Genomic DNA, 20892 nt, shown 5'->3' on the forward strand with positions numbered 1-20892 from the left:
TCAGCAACCAGTTAAGGCGGCCATACATGTAACAATAAACGTTAACGATCCGACTGAAAGAGATGATTTTTGTTATGTGTATATCTGTTAGGGCTCCTTAGTAGGGAGCAGTACATGCTCCGCTGGGTGCCATATTGACCGAAGTATTCTTCCGTAGAAGCAATGCTTTTAGGGCAGAATATCTCTGTACATTAAGGTACCTGATGGAAAATGCCACAATTTTTACTATCGTATTTATACAGAATCTAACAGAAAAAACCTTTCCATGAAATCTGAGGCACAGTGGATGCCTCGTGCAGCTCTATAGTAGCACTATTACGACTCCATACTAAACAGAGCCGAACGCTTCACATTGGGGACATTGCTAAAATAACCTGTTCAAACTGGGACTCACTCAAATCTTTCTTAGTTGTTCCTGAGGACAGTATTTTGGCCTCATTCAGAAGCCCATAATACATCCACATTACGGCCATAAGACCGGCAGTAATCTAAGTTCAGTTCTTTTGAACCACATGGGTCGGGTCATGCAGTTGTAATACGGTTGCTAAAATTCAGTCACATTATGGCCGTCCGAATGAAATCTTACTCCGTTACTAGATGTGCAGCAAAGCACATCAATGATATGAGGCCCTGTTCACATCTGCATCCTGGTTTTTGTTTATAGCAGAAACCATGACGCAGTGCTGGACCCGTCGTATCACTGATACCACAGGCATCCAACAAACCCAATTGACTTATAATAGGGTCCAACTGGCTTTACAGTGGTATTTTTCCGGTCAAATATGACAGAATCTGCAACTAAGTCTTTAATGCCGACGTGAACAGAGCTGAATTTGCATCAACTGGGAGTGATATTATTGCAAAGTGGAAGCGTTTAGGGACCACAGCAACTCAGCCACAAAGTGACAGATCAAGTAATGTTACAGATCAGGATCGCCAAGTGCTGAGACATATAGTACATAAAAGTCACATACGCTCTGCTGACGCAATAACTGCTTTCAAAACCTCCTCTGTCAAAAATATCAGCACAAAAACGGTGCGCCGGGAGCTTCATGACATGGGTTTCCATGGCTGAGCAGCCGCATGCAAGTCTTACATCACCAAGCACAATGCCAAGCGTCAGATGGAGTGGTGTAAAGCACGCAGACACTGGACTCTGGAGCAGTGGAAACGTGTTCTGTGGAGTGATGAATCGCCCTTCTCTATCAGGCAGTCTGATGGACGAGTCTGGGTTTGGCGAGTGCCAGCAGAACATTGCCTGCCTGACTGCATTGTGCCAACTGTAAAGTCTGGTGGAGGAGAGATAATGCTATGGGGGTTGTTTTTCAGGAGTTGGCCGAGGCCCCTTAGTTCCAGTGGAGGTAAATCTTAATGCTTCAGCATACCAAGACATTTTGGACAATTGTATTCTTCTAACTTTGTGGGAACAGTTTGGGGGAAGGCCCTATTCTGTTCCAGCATGACTGGGCCCCGGTGTACAAGGTCCATAAAGGCATGGTTGGGTGAGTTTGATGTGTAAGAACCTTGACTGCCTCACACAGAGTCCAGATCTCAACCCCATCGAACACCTTTAGGATGAACTAGAATAGAGATTACGAGCCAGGCCCTCTAACCCAACATCAGCGTCTGACCTCACAAATGCTCTTCTGGGTGAATGGGCAAAAATCCCCACAGACACAATTTCCCAGAAGGGTTAAAGCCATTTCAGCTACAACAGGGGGGGGGGGGGGTTTGAGCACCGAGACCCCCAGCGATCGATAAAATGAAGCTGCAGAAGCTCTTGGGTGAGCGCTGTGCTGCTTTGTTTCTGATTGGTTTTCCTTGGAGCGATGCGCGGGATCATACTTTTTATTGAGCTCGTACACCACTCGCTCGGACCCCCTCCGCTCAAAACTTCTGACCTCAAAAGTTTTTAAAATGTTTAGTTCCCCTTTAATGCCTATGGAATTGGAATGGGGTGTCCTAAAAAGCTCCTGTAGGTGTACTATGTAGGAGCCCCAATACTTTTGTCCATATAGTGTATCATACAATGTGTGAAGTATACCAGCACAATGATCAGCCAGGGGGCATGTACCACACGTATAGCAGGCATATGGTAGGGGGCATGTACCACACGTATAGCAGGCATATGGTAGGGGGCATGTACCACACGTATAGCAGGCATATGGTAGGGGGCATGTACCGCACGTATAGCAGGCATATGGTAGGGGGCATGTACCACACGTATAGCAGGCATATGGTAGGGGGCATGTACCACACGTATAGCAGGCATATGGTAGGGGGCATGTACCACATGTATAGCAGGCATATGGTAGGGGGCATTTACCACACGTATAGCAGGCATATGGTAGGGGACATGTACCAAACGTATAGCAGGCATATGGTAGGGGGCATGTACCACACGTATAGCAGGCATATGGTAGGGGGCATGTACCACACGTATAGCAGGCATATGGTAGGGGGCATTTACCACACGTATAGCAGGCATATGGAAGGGGGCATGTACCGCACGTATAGCAGGCATATGGTAGGGGGCATGTACCACACGTATAGCAGGCATATGGTAGGGGGCATGTACCACACGTATAGCAGGCATATGGTAGGGGGCATGTACCACACGTATAGCAGGCATATGGTAGGGGGCATGTACCACACGTATAGCAGGCATATGGTAGGGGGCATGTACCACACGTATAGCAGGCATATGGTAGGGGGCATGTACCACACGTATAGCAGGCATATGGTAGGGGGCATTTACCACACGTATAGCAGGCATATGGAAGGGGGCATGTACCGCACGTATAGCAGGCATATGGTAGGGGGCATGTACCACACGTATAGCAGGCATATGGTAGGGGGCATGTACCACACGTATAGCATGCATATGGTAGGGGGCATGTACCACACGAATAGCAGGCATATGGTAGGGGGCATGTACCACACGTATAGCAGGCATATGGTAGGGGGCATGTACCACACGTATAGCAGGCATATGGTAGGGGGCATTTACCACACGTATAGCAGGCATATGGAAGGGGGCATGTACCGCACGTATAGCAGGCATATGGTAGGGGGCATGTACCACACGTATAGCAGGCATATGGTAGGGGGCATGTACCACACGTATAGCAGGCATATGGTAGGGGGCATGTACCACACGTATAGCAGGCATATGGTAGGGGGCATGTACCACACGTATAGCAGGCATATGGTAGGGGGCATGTACCACACGTATAGCAGGCATATGGTAGGGGGCATGTACCACACGTATAGCAGGCATATGGTAGGGGGCATGTACCACACGTATAGCAGGCATATGGTAGGGGGCATGTACCACACGTATAGCAGGCATATGGTAGGGGGCATGTACCACACGTATAGCAGGCATATGGTAGGGGGCATGTACCACACGTATAGCAGGCATATGGTAGGGGGCATGTACCACACGTATAGCAGGCATATGGTAGGGGGCATGTACCACACGTATAGCAGGCATATGGTAGGGGGCATGTACCACACGTATAGCAGGCATATGGTAGGGGGCATGTACCACACGTATAGCAGGCATATGGTAGGGGGCATTTACCACACGTATAGCAGGCATATGGAAGGGGGCATGTACCGCACGTATAGCAGGCATATGGTAGGGGGCATGTACCACACGTATAGCAGGCATATGGTAGGGGGCATGTACCACACGTATAGCAGGCATATGGTAGGGGGCATGTACCACACGTATAGCAGGCATATGGTAGGGGGCATGTACCACACGTATAGCAGGCATATGGTAGGGGGCATGTACCACACGTATAGCAGGCATATGGTAGGGGGCATGTACCACACGTATAGCAGGCATATGGTAGGGGGCATGTACCACACGTATAGCAGGCATATGGTAGGGGGCATGTACCACACGTATAGCAGGCATATGGTAGGGGGCATGTACCACACGTATAGCAGGCATATGGTAGGGGGCATGTACCACACGTATAGCAGGCATATGGTAGGGGGCATGTACCACACGTATAGCAGGCATATGGTAGGGGGCATTTACCACACGTATAGCAGGCATATGGAAGGGGGCATGTACCGCACGTATAGCAGGCATATGGTAGGGGGCATGTACCACACGTATAGCAGGCATATGGTAGGGGGCATGTACCACACGTATAGCAGGCATATGGTAGGGGGCATGTACCACACGTATAGCAGGCATATGGTAGGGGGCATGTACCACACGTATAGCAGGCATATGGTAGGGGGCATGTACCACACGTATAGCAGGCATATGGTAGGGGGCATGTACCACACGTATAGCAGGCATATGGTAGGGGGCATGTACCACACGTATAGCAGGCATATGGTAGGGGGCATGTACCACACGTATAGCAGGCATATGGTAGGGGGCATGTACCACACGTATAGCAGGCATATGGTATGGCAGCACGTATTGAAGGCGCTCTTATTAGTGCACACAGGTCTGTGAATCACATAGATACCAGTCCTGCCCATGATATCACTTCCTACACTCTATCGGTAGCTCAGTGCTGACAAACTGCAAACAATGGAGAGTCAGTCCAGGCTTCAAAGAACGTTGAATTAGAAGATGGCCGTAGGAGGAGGAGAGTAGCGCCCTCCCCCAGTCTGCAGACGACCCCCTGCCCTCTAATCCCAGCTGTCTTTGTTGTGTAGCCGTGACTTTGACTTGTTGTGGTCTAGGACCGTTTTCCGGTGGGGGCGTGGCTCACACACCAGCTGTATCGTAATTTATCGCGATATTGGCTTTATAACTGCGTAGCGTTTAACGATAAGAAAGCTCTGCGCCTCTGTATATAGGGGCGCTACATTCCACACAGACATCTGTAAAAGAGCATAAATAGCGCAAGCATATGTGAAGTAATATCCGGGCAGGGCATTTATTCTACGCGTCTCCCTTCCCCCTCTCTGGCTTGTTTACAAGGGGACTTTTCCCCCGAGCTCTCAGTTGTTTGCAGAGGGATGACGTCAGCCCGGCCCAGTCCTCCCCGCAACACAGCGTCGTCTGCATGGTGTGATACTGCCATTGGGCCTTGCTCAGAGCCACGCCTCTCTGACGTCACATCCTTGCGTTCTGCTTATAAAATGGCTCGCTGTAAAGCGTCTCAGTTCACTTTAGCTACGGAAAGTGGCGGAAAAGGGAGTGTATGAATGTGACAGCTAGGGTGGGCTTTCCGCCTCGTTCAGGGATGTATTATAGAGAGCAGCAGCACTTGTAAACGCTCCTGTCTCTCCGGCCATGAAACCCGTTTACTCACGTCTGTGATAACTCCCGTAAATCAAGCACTAAAAGAAAAAAAAAAAAAAAATTAAGAAAAAATCGCAAAACTGAAAAGGAAACTAATTGCTAAATAACGCTGAAAACGCGGATAAAAGTCGCTGTGAAAGTTCTTGAATTGTCCCCGCAGCCTCCATGCATACTCACTACCACCGGATCAACATGAAGCCTGAGATCATCGCGGCGGTGGGATTTATCTCCAAGTTCCTGAGGACCAAGGGGCTGATGAACGATCGGGAGCTGCAGACTTTCAACCAGTCCTTACAGGAGCTGCTGGCAGGTAAGAGGCGACTGATCGGTGGTAGCGTGGGGCTGGGATCAGTATTCGACGGTATGGCTGTATTTACCTAGTAAAACGATATACAGTGCGATTGTTTTGGCCAGTCTTTGTTTGCTCTGTGCTGTAATAGCGCCCCCAGCGGTCGGGAAGTACAGGGTGTAGTGGCAGCTGCTGACGAGTTGCTGTAAACAAGTCGGGACAGATCTCTTCCTTGCCTAGAGCTCTGCTTTGGCTCCTGTATGCAGCTATATGTGGTGACTGAGACTTTAGTGTTCTTGGCTCAGCGCCAGCTCCTTTCTCATTAGACCTAGAACATTCAGTGTTTTTGTGACCTTTTGTAGCACCCACTTCCCACACTGAGAGCCGTGCTTTATGTATTGTGCGCTACAAGAACACAGATGTTATCTCCTTCCCATCTCCTTTGTGTCAGACAACGTCATTTATCGTAACACTGTGGTGGTATAAGCCGCCATGGCGGTGCTCTAAGATACTGGAAGGTGGGGGGATTCTACAAAATGCTCGCTATGTTTTTCCAAATGCGTCTTATCCTTCAGAGTATTATTCGTCGTGATAAATATAGTTGACGTAGTCGGGAACCAGATGGGTTTTTTCATTTTTGTTGTATTGAAGATGACGGAGTTTATTGTTTTAGTGATCGGTATATCGAGTTGTCTAACTCATAATAAAGATGTCTGTCCATGTTGTTTTTTTGTGTATTGATGAATATAAAAGCTTTCCCCTCCCCCTCCCCCCAGACTATGTTGGTGTCAAAGTAACAAAGTAATTGTTTTATTACAGAGCATTACAGACACCACTGGTTTCCAGAGAAGCCCTGCAAAGGCTCTGCCTACCGTTGTATTCGGATTAACCACAAAATGGATCCATTGGTTGGGCAAGCGGCAGATCGTATCGGACTGTGCAGCCAAGAAATGTTCAAACTTCTGCCAAGCGAACTCACCTTGTGGATTGATCCCTATGAAGTATCTTATCGCATCGGGGAGGATGGTTCTATATGTGTGTTGTATGAATCTGTACCATTAGGTGGCAGTAGCCAAAATAGCAGCTCATCCCTTGTGGAGAGCAGAATCAGCTGTAAAGATGAACTCCTCATCGGGCGAACAAGCCCCTCCAAAGCCTACAACATGATGACTGTATCTGGTTAAGATATGGTCTAGGGCTGTATCATCTAGTAACAGATGGAATAATATTGTCTATAATTTGGGAGGGCTCCTATGGGGATGGATTGTGAAGTTTCAAATGTCACAGCTGTGAAGATCGGGCACAAAATAGGAGTAGACCTTACTGAGGTGAAAGTGCCATGGTTTGGACAGTACCTTTTTGGTCAATTAATAGCCTGTATATATTAAGGGTAGTACTATTTCTCACTGGACGTTGGGCCTAGTGATTCCACTTCTAGTCGGGTAGATCCACACTGTGTGCCATGCACCTATTATTTCATAAGCACTTGAAAATAAAGCGTGCTCTGGAGGGTTTATCTCAAAGATCGACGACCTCTCCGATTTACATCACGTCAGTGAACACCGTTTGACCGGGTCAGGTGACAAGTGTAGGGCACACAAGGTGTATACATACCCTTCATCTGTGAACCCAAAGCTCAGCGTATTTGTAAGATTTTTCTTTTTCTCTCTGCAGTTGCAGCCTGCAGAATATAACTTGCACTAATGTTTTTAATGTTACGATCTCTGGCAGCTCGGATGCAAGGCGAGGAGTTTAGAATATGACACTTACTGGAGTTGTACATGGCAGACGTATCTTGCACTGAAAATAGCTATAGTTGTACAGTTTATAGAACTGGGAGGATACTCCTAGTCTGCCTACATGTGTGTGTATGTATATATATATATATACATACACTTGAGGATCCTTTATATCGTGACATGAACTTGAAAGTATTGAACGTATCATTTTCTGCCTTGACCGCAGGCTTTATAGATCCTTCCTAAAGGCACTGTCTGAACTGTGGCGTTCTCACCGGCCAGCTTATCTGTACATTTCTTAGCTTGTAGTTTTCTAAGACGGAGTAAACTTCTTATTTTTTAGAAAGTGGAGTTCTGCTTTGTAATTTCTTGTACTTTAATTGGGTAAAGTCTTTTTCCACAAACCACCATCTATTTTGTGAACTTTGTTAGTCTTTTATTTGATAACTTATGAACTGCTGTAAATTTGTACAGTTCATGTATATTGATTGTGACAAAGATGTACAGATTTCTATTTTAAATGAGAGATTTTTCTTCTCTATAATAAATTGTTTCTTATCTTGGCATTTTAAACAGTCTTTGTTTCCTCTATGAAGGATTGTAAAGTGTTTATTTCAGGATACAAGAATCTGGAGGGGGAGAGAGATAGAGGTCGTCGGCATAAACTCGGATCTATCGCATACGTACTTGGAGATAAATTCGGACGCACCTACCGCTTTTGGAATAATACGTTGGAATAGGCTAGAGTAACATATGTACATGGTTTTATATAAATATTTTCATGATTTGGAAATAAGCACAAAGTGCCAGGAAATGGTACTCTCAAGAGAACCCAACTATTCTAAGGAATTAAATAATGAAGTGAGGATATCAGTACAGTTCGGCCCACCAATCCCCTGGATACTTTCTTTCTAGGCTACTGTGCAAAATACCATATTGCATTCCATGCTGGAAATTCATATAACAAAGGGTTAACTTAGCAACAATTTGGTTGCACGTAAGCAATGCAGGGCAATTTGCACAGTTGGATACATCTCGAAGATAGGCTTTTGGCCTTAAATTAATATATTTGACACATCCTGATGGAAAATGCATGTCTGGATAATAGGCACTGTATACCTACAGCCTCCAATTTAAAGGTACGTGTGTATTTTACCTCAAGTCATTATATTACAGGTCCTAAGCTAATTCTGCCCCCGAATGACAGGTCTACCTAGTTTGCCGGTAGAGGAGTGGACAATTTGCCATTGCCCAACTGGGCAGTTGTAGCATGCAGGTCTCTAGGGAAGCCAGACAGCAGACCATATGGCTGCCGGCTTTATAGGTTGTCAACAAGTCTACGTGGATAGTAGTTGCTAATATAGCGCCAATGTATTCCACAGCGCTGTACAGGGATTGTCACCATTTACATAAGTCTATTCCTAATCTTCGACGCACATGCACACGGCTTCCATGAAATTGACCCGATCAGTATGTTTTGGGAGTGGGGTATGTATTAACCCAGAACTAGACAAATTTGCCATTCTGAAGTCAGAACAAGTACAGTGGCGCCCTCTGTGGCAGCCATATTAGTTGCAATTCAGCTTTTCCAGGAGCAAATATAAGTAAGAACAGCTTGACCGAAGAGAACAACTCAAGGACGTCTTTACAGTTATGTAATGCTTTTTTAATAAATATGCAAAACTGAGATAGTGAATCATTTTTAATAAGTCTGGTCTCAATTTACATATGTAAATCATGTCATCGACCAAGTAATGTCTTATTCATAGCCTTGCTCACAACAACAAGGGACATATTTTTTTTTTACAGCACCTGCCTACATTAGTTACTGAGAGCTCATCATAAAAGAGCTTCTCATGTGGCCACAGTACTGGCACAACCAGATATCATCTCATGATATAGGCAGCGTGTAATTCACACTTGTGGATGCCATTGCTGAGTTTCATTGCATTTGTCGTCTCTCCTGTTTAATAAGTAGTAATTAGATTTATCTTACGTAAAAGAACAGGTACAACCTTCTATAAAACCATAAATAACATTTATACATACATTAACATTTAGTAGGTTCATGACCTGCGAATAGTATGATTGTAGGACATTTAGACGTGGTTTCTGGATTCGTGTCTGGTCTAACTTGGTTATGGGGTCGCACGATGTTCATCCACCCTACATTCGGTAAATTTGTTAACGGTTTGGGTATCGCCACAAGATATGCAATGCTCTAAGCCCCAGTATTGCTTATGTTTGGCAGCTAGTCTTTAGTTAATATTCAGCAATCTAGATGGCTGGTCTGAGGCATAATACACTATTATTCTCTGAAATATCTAAGTGGACCTTTAAACAGATCTACTACTACATTTCACTTGGGTTATAGGCAACCATACCCTATATACAGAGCAACATCTACTTACCCTATTGCCTTCGCAGCAGCTTTTGTGATGGCCATATACACATATAGGCTAATCGTCCAATGCAACAAGCGGGCATGTTTGTGGTGGAGTGAGGCAAAAAAAAAAAGCTGGTAATCTGTCACAGAAGTCCACACCAAACAGTGTGTTTTTGCTGCGCATATATCTGCGGAAACACTGCGGTTTTTCTGCAGTGGTTTTACCTGCGGGTTTAATGGCAAACATTAATTATCGCAAACTTTACATGCACCTGCAAATTTCCTGTCGCAACCAGTGGCTTTCTGTTGCAGGTTTTGCATGCCCATTAAATTCAATGGGGGAAACCCGTAACAGAAAAGCAATGAAAACACAGCATAAATTGACATGCTGCAGACTTCTATTCCGTACCGCAGGTCAATTTATTAATGTTGACGCTGCGGTTTTTTTTCGCGGCCTCGTCATAAGATTTTCTTAATCTCATCCACTTTGCTGCTAATGTAAATACTGCAGAATTTCTGCACAGAATTCAGTGGCAGAAATTCTGTTGCGTTTATGCTACGTGAAAACCCAGGCTAATGGTGTATTCACACAGTGCGGTTTTAGCTGCCAGGCTGTCGCAGCGTCCAAAGAAAAGTGTTTTTCTTTAACTATTTTGCAAATCGCAGTAAAAACACTGAATAAACTCTAAGGGTACGAACACACACATGGCGTATTCAGGGCGGATATACTTTGCCAAGGTGTGCAGCGTATCTGCCATGAACACCGCAGGGAATGCCGTCCGATATCCTGCACCACACACTGCTGCGTTTTTTTGGGTGTAAATTCCACTGCGTAAATGATCGCACATACTTACCCCCTCCCTTCTCTGACATCTGCTCCAGCGTCCCAGGATGATGTGGCAGGCGATGTGACTGCTGCAGCCTGTGATGGGCTGCAGCGGTAACATGGCCTGCAACGTCATCCAGGGAGGCCAGACTGGAGAAGAACCAGGGAACTCTGGGTAAGTATAAGGTTATGTTCACACGCTTAACATAAAAACGTCTGAAAAATACGGAGCTGATTTCAGAGAAAACAGCCTCTGATTTTCAGGCGATTTTGAAGCTGAGAATGAAATTTTAAGGCTTCTTTTCAGATGTTTTTTGAGGCGTTTTTCATAGTGTTCAATGGAAAATCAGCTCCAAAAAACGCCTCAAGAAGTGACATGCTACGTCTTTTTACGCTCCATTTTTTGACAGCGAAGCGTAAAATAAAGGCTTGTGGGAACAGAACATCGTAATTCCCATTGAAAGCAATGGGCAGATGTTTGTAGACGTATTAGGGGCGTAATTCGAGTCGTAAAACGCCCGAATTAAGTCTGAAACCACTGCGTGTGAACATACCCTCACTTTATTTTTTATTTACTTACTTGCTATTTGTGCAGAGGAATCGTTGTGATTCTGCCGCAAGTATCTCAACACTCACCACTTTGTTGCTGTTTTAAGCACCCCATTGAATTCAATGGGAAAAACCGCAATGGAAGAGCTGCGATGCCGCAGCATTAATTGACATGCTGCGGTTGAAGAAACCACACCGCAGGTCAATTTATGTGCGTTTTTTTCGGGGGCATTTTGCCACAGTGTGGGGATGAGATTTGTTGAAATCTCATCCACACTGCTGCTATAGCATATACCATAAAGTTACATACGCTGCGAGTTTTCCGCAGTTAATTAGTTGCGGAAAATCCGCAGTGTTTACGCTGTATCTGTTCATACCCTAAAGGTGGCCATGTATAGCCATATCTCATAATCAGCGACTACTGCCCATCCTGCGATCGGGACATCAGAAGGTGGCTTTCCGACATGTTAAACATATACCCATCAGAAGAGATGTCGGATTGTTGGCCTGCCTGTCACCAGTCTAAAAATCAAGATGTATATAGGCCACTGAAAACCAAGATGTATATAGGCCACTGAATAGCTACTCACTACTATGAAGTGATGCTGGGGAAATACATGAAGCTTTCTATGCAAAGTGAAGAATAAAACAAGGATTGAGGAAGTGAAGATGAATTAGACAGTGTTTCCATCTGCTTGCATGGTTGACGATTTCTATAGCGATCACCTGCTCCGGATACATCTGTATATTGGTACATGCGGGGCTATAAAATATATCTTATTACTGTGTGACTATATGTTTATGTGCTGAAAAGTAGAACATATGGAGATATATAAAGATAGATTGACTGTTTAGACACTTGCAATGTGATAATCTAGCATTAAATAAATGAAAATATTTTTGCCTGCCCAGTCATATTGTTTTGAAGGGGTATTGTGACATGAGCCCCACATGTAATGACTGGACCTGCCTCTAATCTAACTAAAACGTTCCAAATAAATAAGTTGTACGGTAAGGCCCAGTTTGCACAGTTTTGTATTAATAATTTTGATGCGGAAACCACGTCGGAATCGGCAGCAAAAACGTCCGAAACTGCTTCCTATTGTTTTTAATGTGAGGCAGAGGCGCTTTTTTCCGTGGCGGCTTTTAGCAGCTCACCGTAAAAAAAAAAGTGGCTTGCTCTTTCTTGCTGCGGTTCCACCTCTGACCTCCCATTGAAATCAATGGGAGGCAGAGAAAGTGTTTTGCGTGGCGTTTTTTGCCCGCAGCGCTTAAATTGCGGCAAGAAGTTGCATGCAGGTCAGAATCTGCAAAAATCTGGTTTTCTACCTGAAAAAAAACTCAGTGTGAACTGGTCCTGACACTGAAAGTGACACATTTCAGGAATCAAGTAGTCAATGGGGCAGATTTACTAATATTTCTGCGCCTAGAATGTGTCAAAAAATGTGCCGCAATTTGGGTTGAAGCCTAGTGAAAAAAAGAGCATGGCTTAAAAATGCCAAAATGCGCCAAAGATCTGGAACAAAATTCTGTCCCAAATTTAAACAAATCTAAGGTGGTATATTGGAGGAGAAAAGTGTCTAGCAAGTCTAGCTAGATGCATCAAATTTATCATACAACACACGCCCTTGTGATAAATTTGGTGCATCTTCTGACTGCCTGGTCTAAGTTAACACTGTCTAAAACTTACACAGCTTAGTAAATCTGCGCTAATGTGACTAAAAACTAGCCTTTGGTGTCTGAATTTTTAGGTTGTATTCAAGGGATTTCTATGACAGTAAAACATTTTTAGGCCAGTAAAAATCCCTGTCCATCCCTGCTCTAAATGTATATAACAGCATCTTTTAAAGAGGGCCTGTCCTCGCTCCTGAGATGTCTTATTTTAGTACTGTACATACTTGTATTCCACATTTAATAACAATTCTGGAACATATTTTCTTAGAATTCTGCGTCGTGCCGTTCCTTTGTTATTCTTCCTAGAAATTTATGAATAAATTGACAGCTGGTTGTTACCAGTTAGGGGTGTGTTCCTACACAGACTGACACTGTCCAATCAGAGTGAGACTGTGTGAGGACATGCCCCTTTTACATGGAAATGGTAACACCAAGTTGTCAATTTATTCATTCGTTTCTAGGAGAAATAACAGAGGAACCTTACAATGTAGAATTCTAAGAAAAGATGTTTCAAAATTGTTTGAGGAATGCAAGTATTAACTAAAACAGACATGTCAGGAGAGGTGACCTGGTCTCTTTGAGGCAGATTTTCCTCTCCCTGCACACCGATTTTCGCCGCAAAATACGCTTTCTCTGCCTCCCATTGATGTCAATGGGAGGTTAGAGGCGTAAGCACTTGAAGATAGGGCGTGTCCCTTCTTTTTCCGCAAGTCGGTTTTTCCGCTCGCAGGAAAAAAATGCCTCCGCCTCCCATTGAAATCAATGGGACGCATTTTCGGCCGTTTTTTGGCGCCGTTTCCGCGTAAAAAAAAACTGTGTGAACTGGCCCTTAGTAGGAAATGCAGATTGATATTCTGATATGTCTAATGTAAGATTTTCACAAAAGTGAAGTCTCTAATTTCTGCAACAAATACCGTTTCAGAAAAAATGCAGTATTTACGCAACGTGTGAACTGGCCCTTCCAGTAACAAATCTCTGAGCACTGTCAAATGAGTTTGGGCCCCCTATAAGGCCATTTCATTTTGAAAATCAGTGGCCCCAGATCACAGACTTCACCAATGTCATCTTCTCACATGTATCTATTATATATCAGAGGGTTTTACTTAACACTTGCGGACTTTGACCGATCTAGCAGTATGAGTCAGGTTATATACAGATTTACGCAGTTAGGGCCTGTCCACATAAAATTGAATGTAGTTCTCACATGTCAACCGCTCCCCAGTTGCTTCAGTCAAATATTAATATGACAAACACATTGAACATGTCACATTATTCATACATGTATCCAAATTATCGTAACACAAAATTGCAATGGCATTACTTGATATATAAATAATGTATTAGTAATGGCATCTTTTTTGTTGTATTTCCAAGAGCTGAGAAATTGAACCACAAAACGAAATATATATATATACACACACACACACACACACACACACATATATACACTAACATTATCATATTATGTTACCATGGGAATGTCACGGTTGGCTGATTGTACTATACATTGAAGTATAAAAAACAAATCTGTGAATAAGGTTTTTGTAAATATGTCCTTTGGTTGTAATCGGTGAAAATACTTTGACTCCCTTGACTGGAAAAATAAATTCTTATCTGGACTAAGTGAAATCAGTCATGAAGTTACACACACACCAGTATTGCATAAGTCTGGTGGGAATGTCCTATCTACAACAGTTGTTTGTCTTTGTGGAAACTTTTCCAGTACTCTATGTACATTTTTAGACCGGGACTTGTCATTTATCACGTACTCCAGCTTCTTGTCAGTTAAATGATATTGTAATAAAGTAGAAAACATTGTATTATACATATCTGTATATATATTTATATCATATCCGACTGAGAGCAGTCACACGCATTCAGTATGGTTGCAGACTTGACCAAAAATAGCATTTATCTGTAAGATGGTAGGATGGCCAATTGGTGCAAGGTTTTTGTAGTGTGAGGAAAGCTATTGAGCACTTCTAATGATCGGAAGCTATAGAATCCCAAAGGGGTAGGACTCGACTCATGCTGCACCTTTGGCACTGCCAGCACAGCAAGAGATCTGAGAACAGAGAGGTTATACATCTCACCAGGTATTACCAGCTTTACGATATGTCTTAGTTTTATGTTGAATGTTCTTGTTTTCGCCAGCACATAATTTACAAGTTTCTAATAGGGAATATAACCATCAAAGCAAGAAAGGATATACACTATATATGGACCAAAGTATTGGGACAACTACTCATTACACGTACAGGAGCTTTTATAAAGTCCCATTCTAAATCCATAGGGAATTAATATGGAGTTGGTCCCTCCTTTTCAGCTAAAACAGCTTCCACTCTTCTGGGAAGACTTTCTACAATGTTTTGGAGTGTGTCTGTGGGAATTTTGGTCGTTGATCCATAAGATCACTCGTGATCATTTCTGTTCTAGATCCTCTCAAAGGTGTTCGATGGGGTTGAGGTCAGGGCTTTGTGCGGTCCAGTCAAGTTCTTCCACAGAAAACTCACCCAACCATGTCTTTATGGACCTTGCTTTGTGCACTGGGGCCCAGTCATGATGGAACAGAAAAGGGTCTTCCCCACACTGTTCTTACAAAGTTGGAAGCATACAATTGTCCAAAATGTCTTGGTATGCTGGAGCTATCAAGCACTAAAACTAAGGGGCCTAGGACAACCCCAGAAAAACAACCCTTTATCCCGCCTCCACCAAACTTTACAGTTGACACTGTTTTTGTGTGGCTCGTAATGTCAGAGGAGGTTTGGAACTCTGCAGTTATTGAGTTAGCAGAGCTTTGGCAACTTTTATGCACTATGTGCCTCAGCCCTCGGCGATGATTAAGAGGTGTGTCCCAATACTTTTGTCCATATAGTGTGTGTAAGTGCCTCAGCTTCAACCTGAAGTAAAACCAGTTTAACAGGTCTTATCCGTCATATGTTACATACATAGTTACATACTTAGAATGGTTGAAAAAAGACACATGTCCATCAAGTTCAACCAAGGGATGGGAAAAGGTATGGGAAACATTTCTACACATAGGAGCTGATACTTTTTTGTTCTAGGAAATTATCTAAGCCTTTTTTAAAGCCATCTACTGTCCCTGCTGTGACGGCTCCTGCGGTAGACTATTCTATAAATTCACCGTTCTCACAGTAAAGAAGCCTTGTCGCCTCTGCAGGTTGAACCTTTCTTTCTCCAGACGGAGGGAATGCCCCCTTGTTTTTTGAGGGGTTTTACATGGAACAGGATTTCACCATATTTTTTGTATGTGCCATTCATATATTTATATAAGTAAATCATGTCCCCCCCTTAGTTGTCTTTTTTCAAGGCTAAATAGGTTTAATTCTTTTAATCTTTCCTCATAACTTAGATTCTCCAGCCCCCTTATTAGCTTCGTTGCTCTTCTTTGTATTTTTTCCAACTCCAGGGCGTCCCTTCTATGAACTGGAGCCCAGAACTGAACTGCATATTCTAGATGAGGCCTCACTAATGCTTTGTAAAGTGGCAATATTACATCCCTGTCCCGCGAGTCCATGCCTCTTTTAATACACGACAATATCCTGCTGGCCTTTGAAGCAGCTGATTGACATTGCATGCTGTTATTTAGTTTATGATTTACAAGTACACCCAGATCCTTCTCAACAAGTGACTCCCCCAGTGTAGCTCCCCCTAGGACATATGATGCATGCAGGTTGTTGGTACCCAGATGCATAACTTTACATTCATCTACATTAAACTTAATTTGCCAAGTGGACGCCCAAACCCTTAGTTTGTTTAAATCCGCTTGCAATTTACGAACATCTTACATAGACTGAACATAACTTGGTGCCATCTGCAAAAATAGAAATAGTGCTATTAATCCCATCCTCTATATCATTAATAAATAAGTTGAATAATAGTGGTCCCAGCACTGAACCCTGGGGTACACCACTTATTACCGGGGACCATTCAGAGTAGGAATCATTGACCACAACTCTCTGGATACGGTCCTTGAGCCAATTCTCAATCCAATTACAAACGATATTTTCTAAACCTATAGTCCTTAATTTACCCATTAGACGTCTATGGGGGACAGTGTCAAATGCCTTTGCAAAGTCCAAAAACACTAAATCCACAGCGGCCCCTCTCTCTAGGCTTCTGCCCACCTTTTCATAAAAACAAATCAGGTTGGTTTAACAACTTCTGTCCTGAGTAAAACCGTGCTGGCTGTCACTTGTAATAAAAATTTTTGATACATAATCCTGTATATAGTCCCTCAATAGCCCCTCAAACATTTTCCCACGATGGATTTTAACCTTACTGGTCTATAATTACCCGGGGAAGACCTAGAGCCCTTTTTGAAAATAGGCACCACATTTGCCCTGCACCAGTCCCTTGGCACTATACCAGTCACTAGAGAATCTCTAAATATTATGAAGGTAGGGACAGAAATAACTGGACTAAGGTTTCATGCACATCTGCGTTGGGGTCCCTCAGCAGATACAAACTAAGACCGGATTTACACGAGCGTGTGCGTTTTGCGCACGCAAAAAACGCTGCATTTTGCGTGCGCTAAAGGCACCTAACAGCTCCGTGTGTCAGCCCCGTATGATGCGCGGCTGCGTGATTTTCGCGCAGCCGCCATCATTATGACACTCCGTTCGGATGTTTGTAAACCGAAAAGCACGTGGTGCTTTTCTGTTTACATTCATAGTTTGACAGCTGTTGCGCGAATCACGCTCGTCCCACGGAAGTGCTTCCATGTGGTGCGCGTGATTTTCACGCACCCATTGACTTCAATGGGTGCGTGATGCACAAACAACGCAGAAATATAGGACATGTCGTGAGTTTTATGCAACGGACTCACGCTGCGCAAAAATCACGGACTGTCTGCACGGCCCCATAGACTAACATAGGTCCGTACGACACGCGTGAAAATCACGCGCGTTGTACGGACGTATTACACGTTCATCTAAATAAGCCCTAACACCGACGGAAACTAGAGGTTTCCGTTTCCATCATCATTGATTTCAATGGTGACGGATCCGGCGGCCATGGTTTCCGTTTGTGTCTGTTGTGCATTGGACCCGTCGGTTTGCCGGAAGCAATAGCGTAGTCGACTACGCTATTGCTTCCGGCAAAATGACGAGTCCGGTACACAACAGACACAAACGGAAACCATGGGCGCCAGATCCGTCACCATTGAAATCAATGCTGAAATAAACCTCTGGTTTCCGTCGGTGTCAGTTTGTGTCTGCTCAGGGTCCCGTTCTGACGGGAACCTCAGAAGGAATGTCAGAACGGGACCCAAACGCAGATGTGAACGAAGCCTAAGCTCTATAAGAACTCTAGGGTGTAACCCATCTGGTCCCGGGGCCTTGTGCACATTTATTTAATTTAGCTTGGACCATATCTACATTCAGCCAATTCAGTATATAAACTGATATATTAACAGCATTGGCACCGGCTACATCAGCTGCTCTTTCTTCAGTTGTATATACAGAGCTAAAGAACCCATTTAACTCCACCTTCTCTTGTTCCCCTGTGACCAACGCCCCATTACCACTATCTAGGGGTCCTACATGTTCAGACCTTGGCTATCCTTATTTTCTTGGAGCTAACTACTGGCATATTTCTTTTACACATTCAGTATGTGGTGACTATCTAGCCACTTACTCATAAAAAGGGAAATTGTCAGAGCTGGCAATATTTTATTACTAAATGATGATGGTGACTAAATATGTCCACCCATTGTGACTATTCATCAATCCACCTAAATCTGCCCAGGGGCGTGGTTACTGGTGTCTTTTTATGTGGCACATAAGAAGACATTAGTATTATAAATGGCACATGGTAGGTGGGGGGGTCCTGTTACGGATTATGCATTTGGGCCAGGAGCTTCAAGTTACACCTCTGAGGCATCGTTCACATCTGCGTCAGGGCACCGTTCAGGCGTTTCCGTTAGGGGAATCCATGAATGGAACCCTCACATAGGTTTTCGTTTGCATCACCATTGATTTCAAAGGTGAAAGATCCGGTGCAAATGGTTTCCGTGTGTCTCCGTTGTGCAAGAGTTCCGTCGTTTTGACGGAATCAATACCGTAGTCGACTGTGCTATTCATCCTGTCAAAACAACAGAACCCTTACACAACAATGACAATCGGAAACCGCTTGCACCGGATCCGTCACCATTGAAACCAATTAATTGAAACCTATGGTTTCCGTTTGTTTCAGTCAGGGTTCTGTCCATGGGTTCCCCTGATCGAAAGCTCGGACAGGAACGCCTGAACGGAGCCTTAACGTAGATGTGAACGAAGCCTAAAGCTGTCCATAAACATATTATTTTACCAAATTCGGTGCGTTCTTCCAACAATCTATAAAGGCTGCCAGACAGCCCCCAATATCTGCTGTTGGAGTAAACAAGTACCGGACAGGTTCGGTCATGTTGTTTCCCTGGAAATAAGCAACCCCCCAAGGTGTCGCACCACCTATTTAGCACAACATGATTATTAAAGAGGGGAGTAGAGGATTATAACTATTAGCACAATCGTTCAGTTGTTTATGTCTGTCCCAATACAGGGAAACATTACATTTCAGATGTCCTTAAATGCCATATGACAGCAAATGATCGAGTTTAAAATAAAAATCCCATTCAAAGTGAAATACAGGATTGTTCAGAATGCCGTATTTTTGGGCATTTCTCATCTTCATATAAATAATGTTGTCCTTTTATGTGAAAGTACTTAGGCTAGTGAACATAAAACAGTAACAAAAATAAAAAGGTACAAAAAAGAGCACAATTAAATGATCGATTGATTGTAATATGCATAAAGTTCCCATTAGCTGTAGAATGTATCTCCTCTGAGAGACCAAATAGTATTAGCTTGAGGTAATAGAGCATCAATATTTAGGAAAAATGTCCTTATGGGAACATCAGCCCTAGGACGTTAAGGTTGTTTTTGTGTTTCAGCTAATAATAGTATGTACATAATTGAGTTGGTATGTAATTGAGTCATTATGTATAATATAAAGACACTTAGGTGGGATGAAGGACTTTTTGAGGGATTTTTTTTTTTAGAGAAATAGTAAATTGGATTTTCTTTGAATGTTATTATATCCTCCTGTATGAAATGTTTCTCTGCTCAATCTGTATTTGGCTTTTTCCAGAAGTAGTTAGCTTGCTCGAGTATTGTGAAATGTCCAAGCACCACATAGCCGAGAGCTTACTCACTGTTCTGTTTGCAGCGGCTTGCATCAGCACTGTGCTACATATAACACATTACATACAGATATATATATATATATATATATATATGCGCGTGTGTGTGTATACATATATATATATATATGTGTGTGTGTGTATACATATACATATATATATGTGTGGGTGTGTGTGTGTGTGTGTGTGTGTATACATATACATATATATATGTGTGTGTGCGCGTGTGCATACATATATATATATATACATATATATGTATGTGTGTGTATATATATATATATACATATATATATAAGTGGCTCTGCTTTGGGTCTACCACAATTAGAAGCTTTTATAAGCCTGGAAATAGTGTGACAAAATGGAGCGTGCGGTGAAAAGAATGAATCCGTGCTTGGAATGAATATTTTACGCTGTGTCCTTGAGTTGACAAATAAGGTTATCATCACAAATGTATCATGATATTAACCTAGCGTTACAATGTATTGATGAGACAGGAGAATAACAAGGTGATTTCTCAGCAGACAAGCATTTTCGATAAGCAAAATTATGACTGATGAGTTAAAGGTTGAAAATAAGATTTCATCTATGCCAAAGATTTACTGTGCGCTCTGAGCAGCGAATCTCTCACACTAATATATAGGTCTATTTATCAAAGAGAAGCATTTTCTCCTTGGCTGCTTGGTAAATAGTGGACTTCCTCACAGCTATGCCCCTTTATTGTTCTTAAGAAGGAAAAGGACACCTATGTATAATAAAAAGGAACACAACACAGCTGGCGCTCTATAATGTCAAAGCTCAAACAGGTTCTGTAGCGTGGCTGTATAAGTTCATGCGGCACCTTTTACCTATCTGGAAGATAAACCTCCAGTTCCTGCGTTTTTTATTGGGAAACAGTTCAGGAGCAATTTTTTTGAGCTTCTCTATCACATTAAATAAAGCAT

The 20892-nt window shown here is 43.3% G+C and overlaps 1 protein-coding gene across 1 annotated transcript; it reads left to right on the forward strand.

Moving 5' to 3' along the window:
* The first annotated feature begins 5140 nt into the window (after positions 1–5140).
* On the forward strand, positions 5141–7885 carry BTG1 (BTG anti-proliferation factor 1). Its single transcript, XM_075856820.1, has 2 exons — positions 5141–5594; positions 6393–7885. The coding sequence occupies exons 1-2, from the start codon at positions 5450–5452 to the stop codon at positions 6755–6757; spliced, it is 510 nt and encodes a 169-aa protein (XP_075712935.1). The 5' UTR covers positions 5141–5449; the 3' UTR covers positions 6758–7885.
* The last annotated feature ends 13007 nt before the right edge of the window (positions 7886–20892 follow it).

This window comes from Rhinoderma darwinii, chromosome 3, assembly GCF_050947455.1.
Source record: "Rhinoderma darwinii isolate aRhiDar2 chromosome 3, aRhiDar2.hap1, whole genome shotgun sequence".
Classification (NCBI taxonomy): domain Eukaryota; kingdom Metazoa; phylum Chordata; class Amphibia; order Anura; family Rhinodermatidae; genus Rhinoderma; species Rhinoderma darwinii.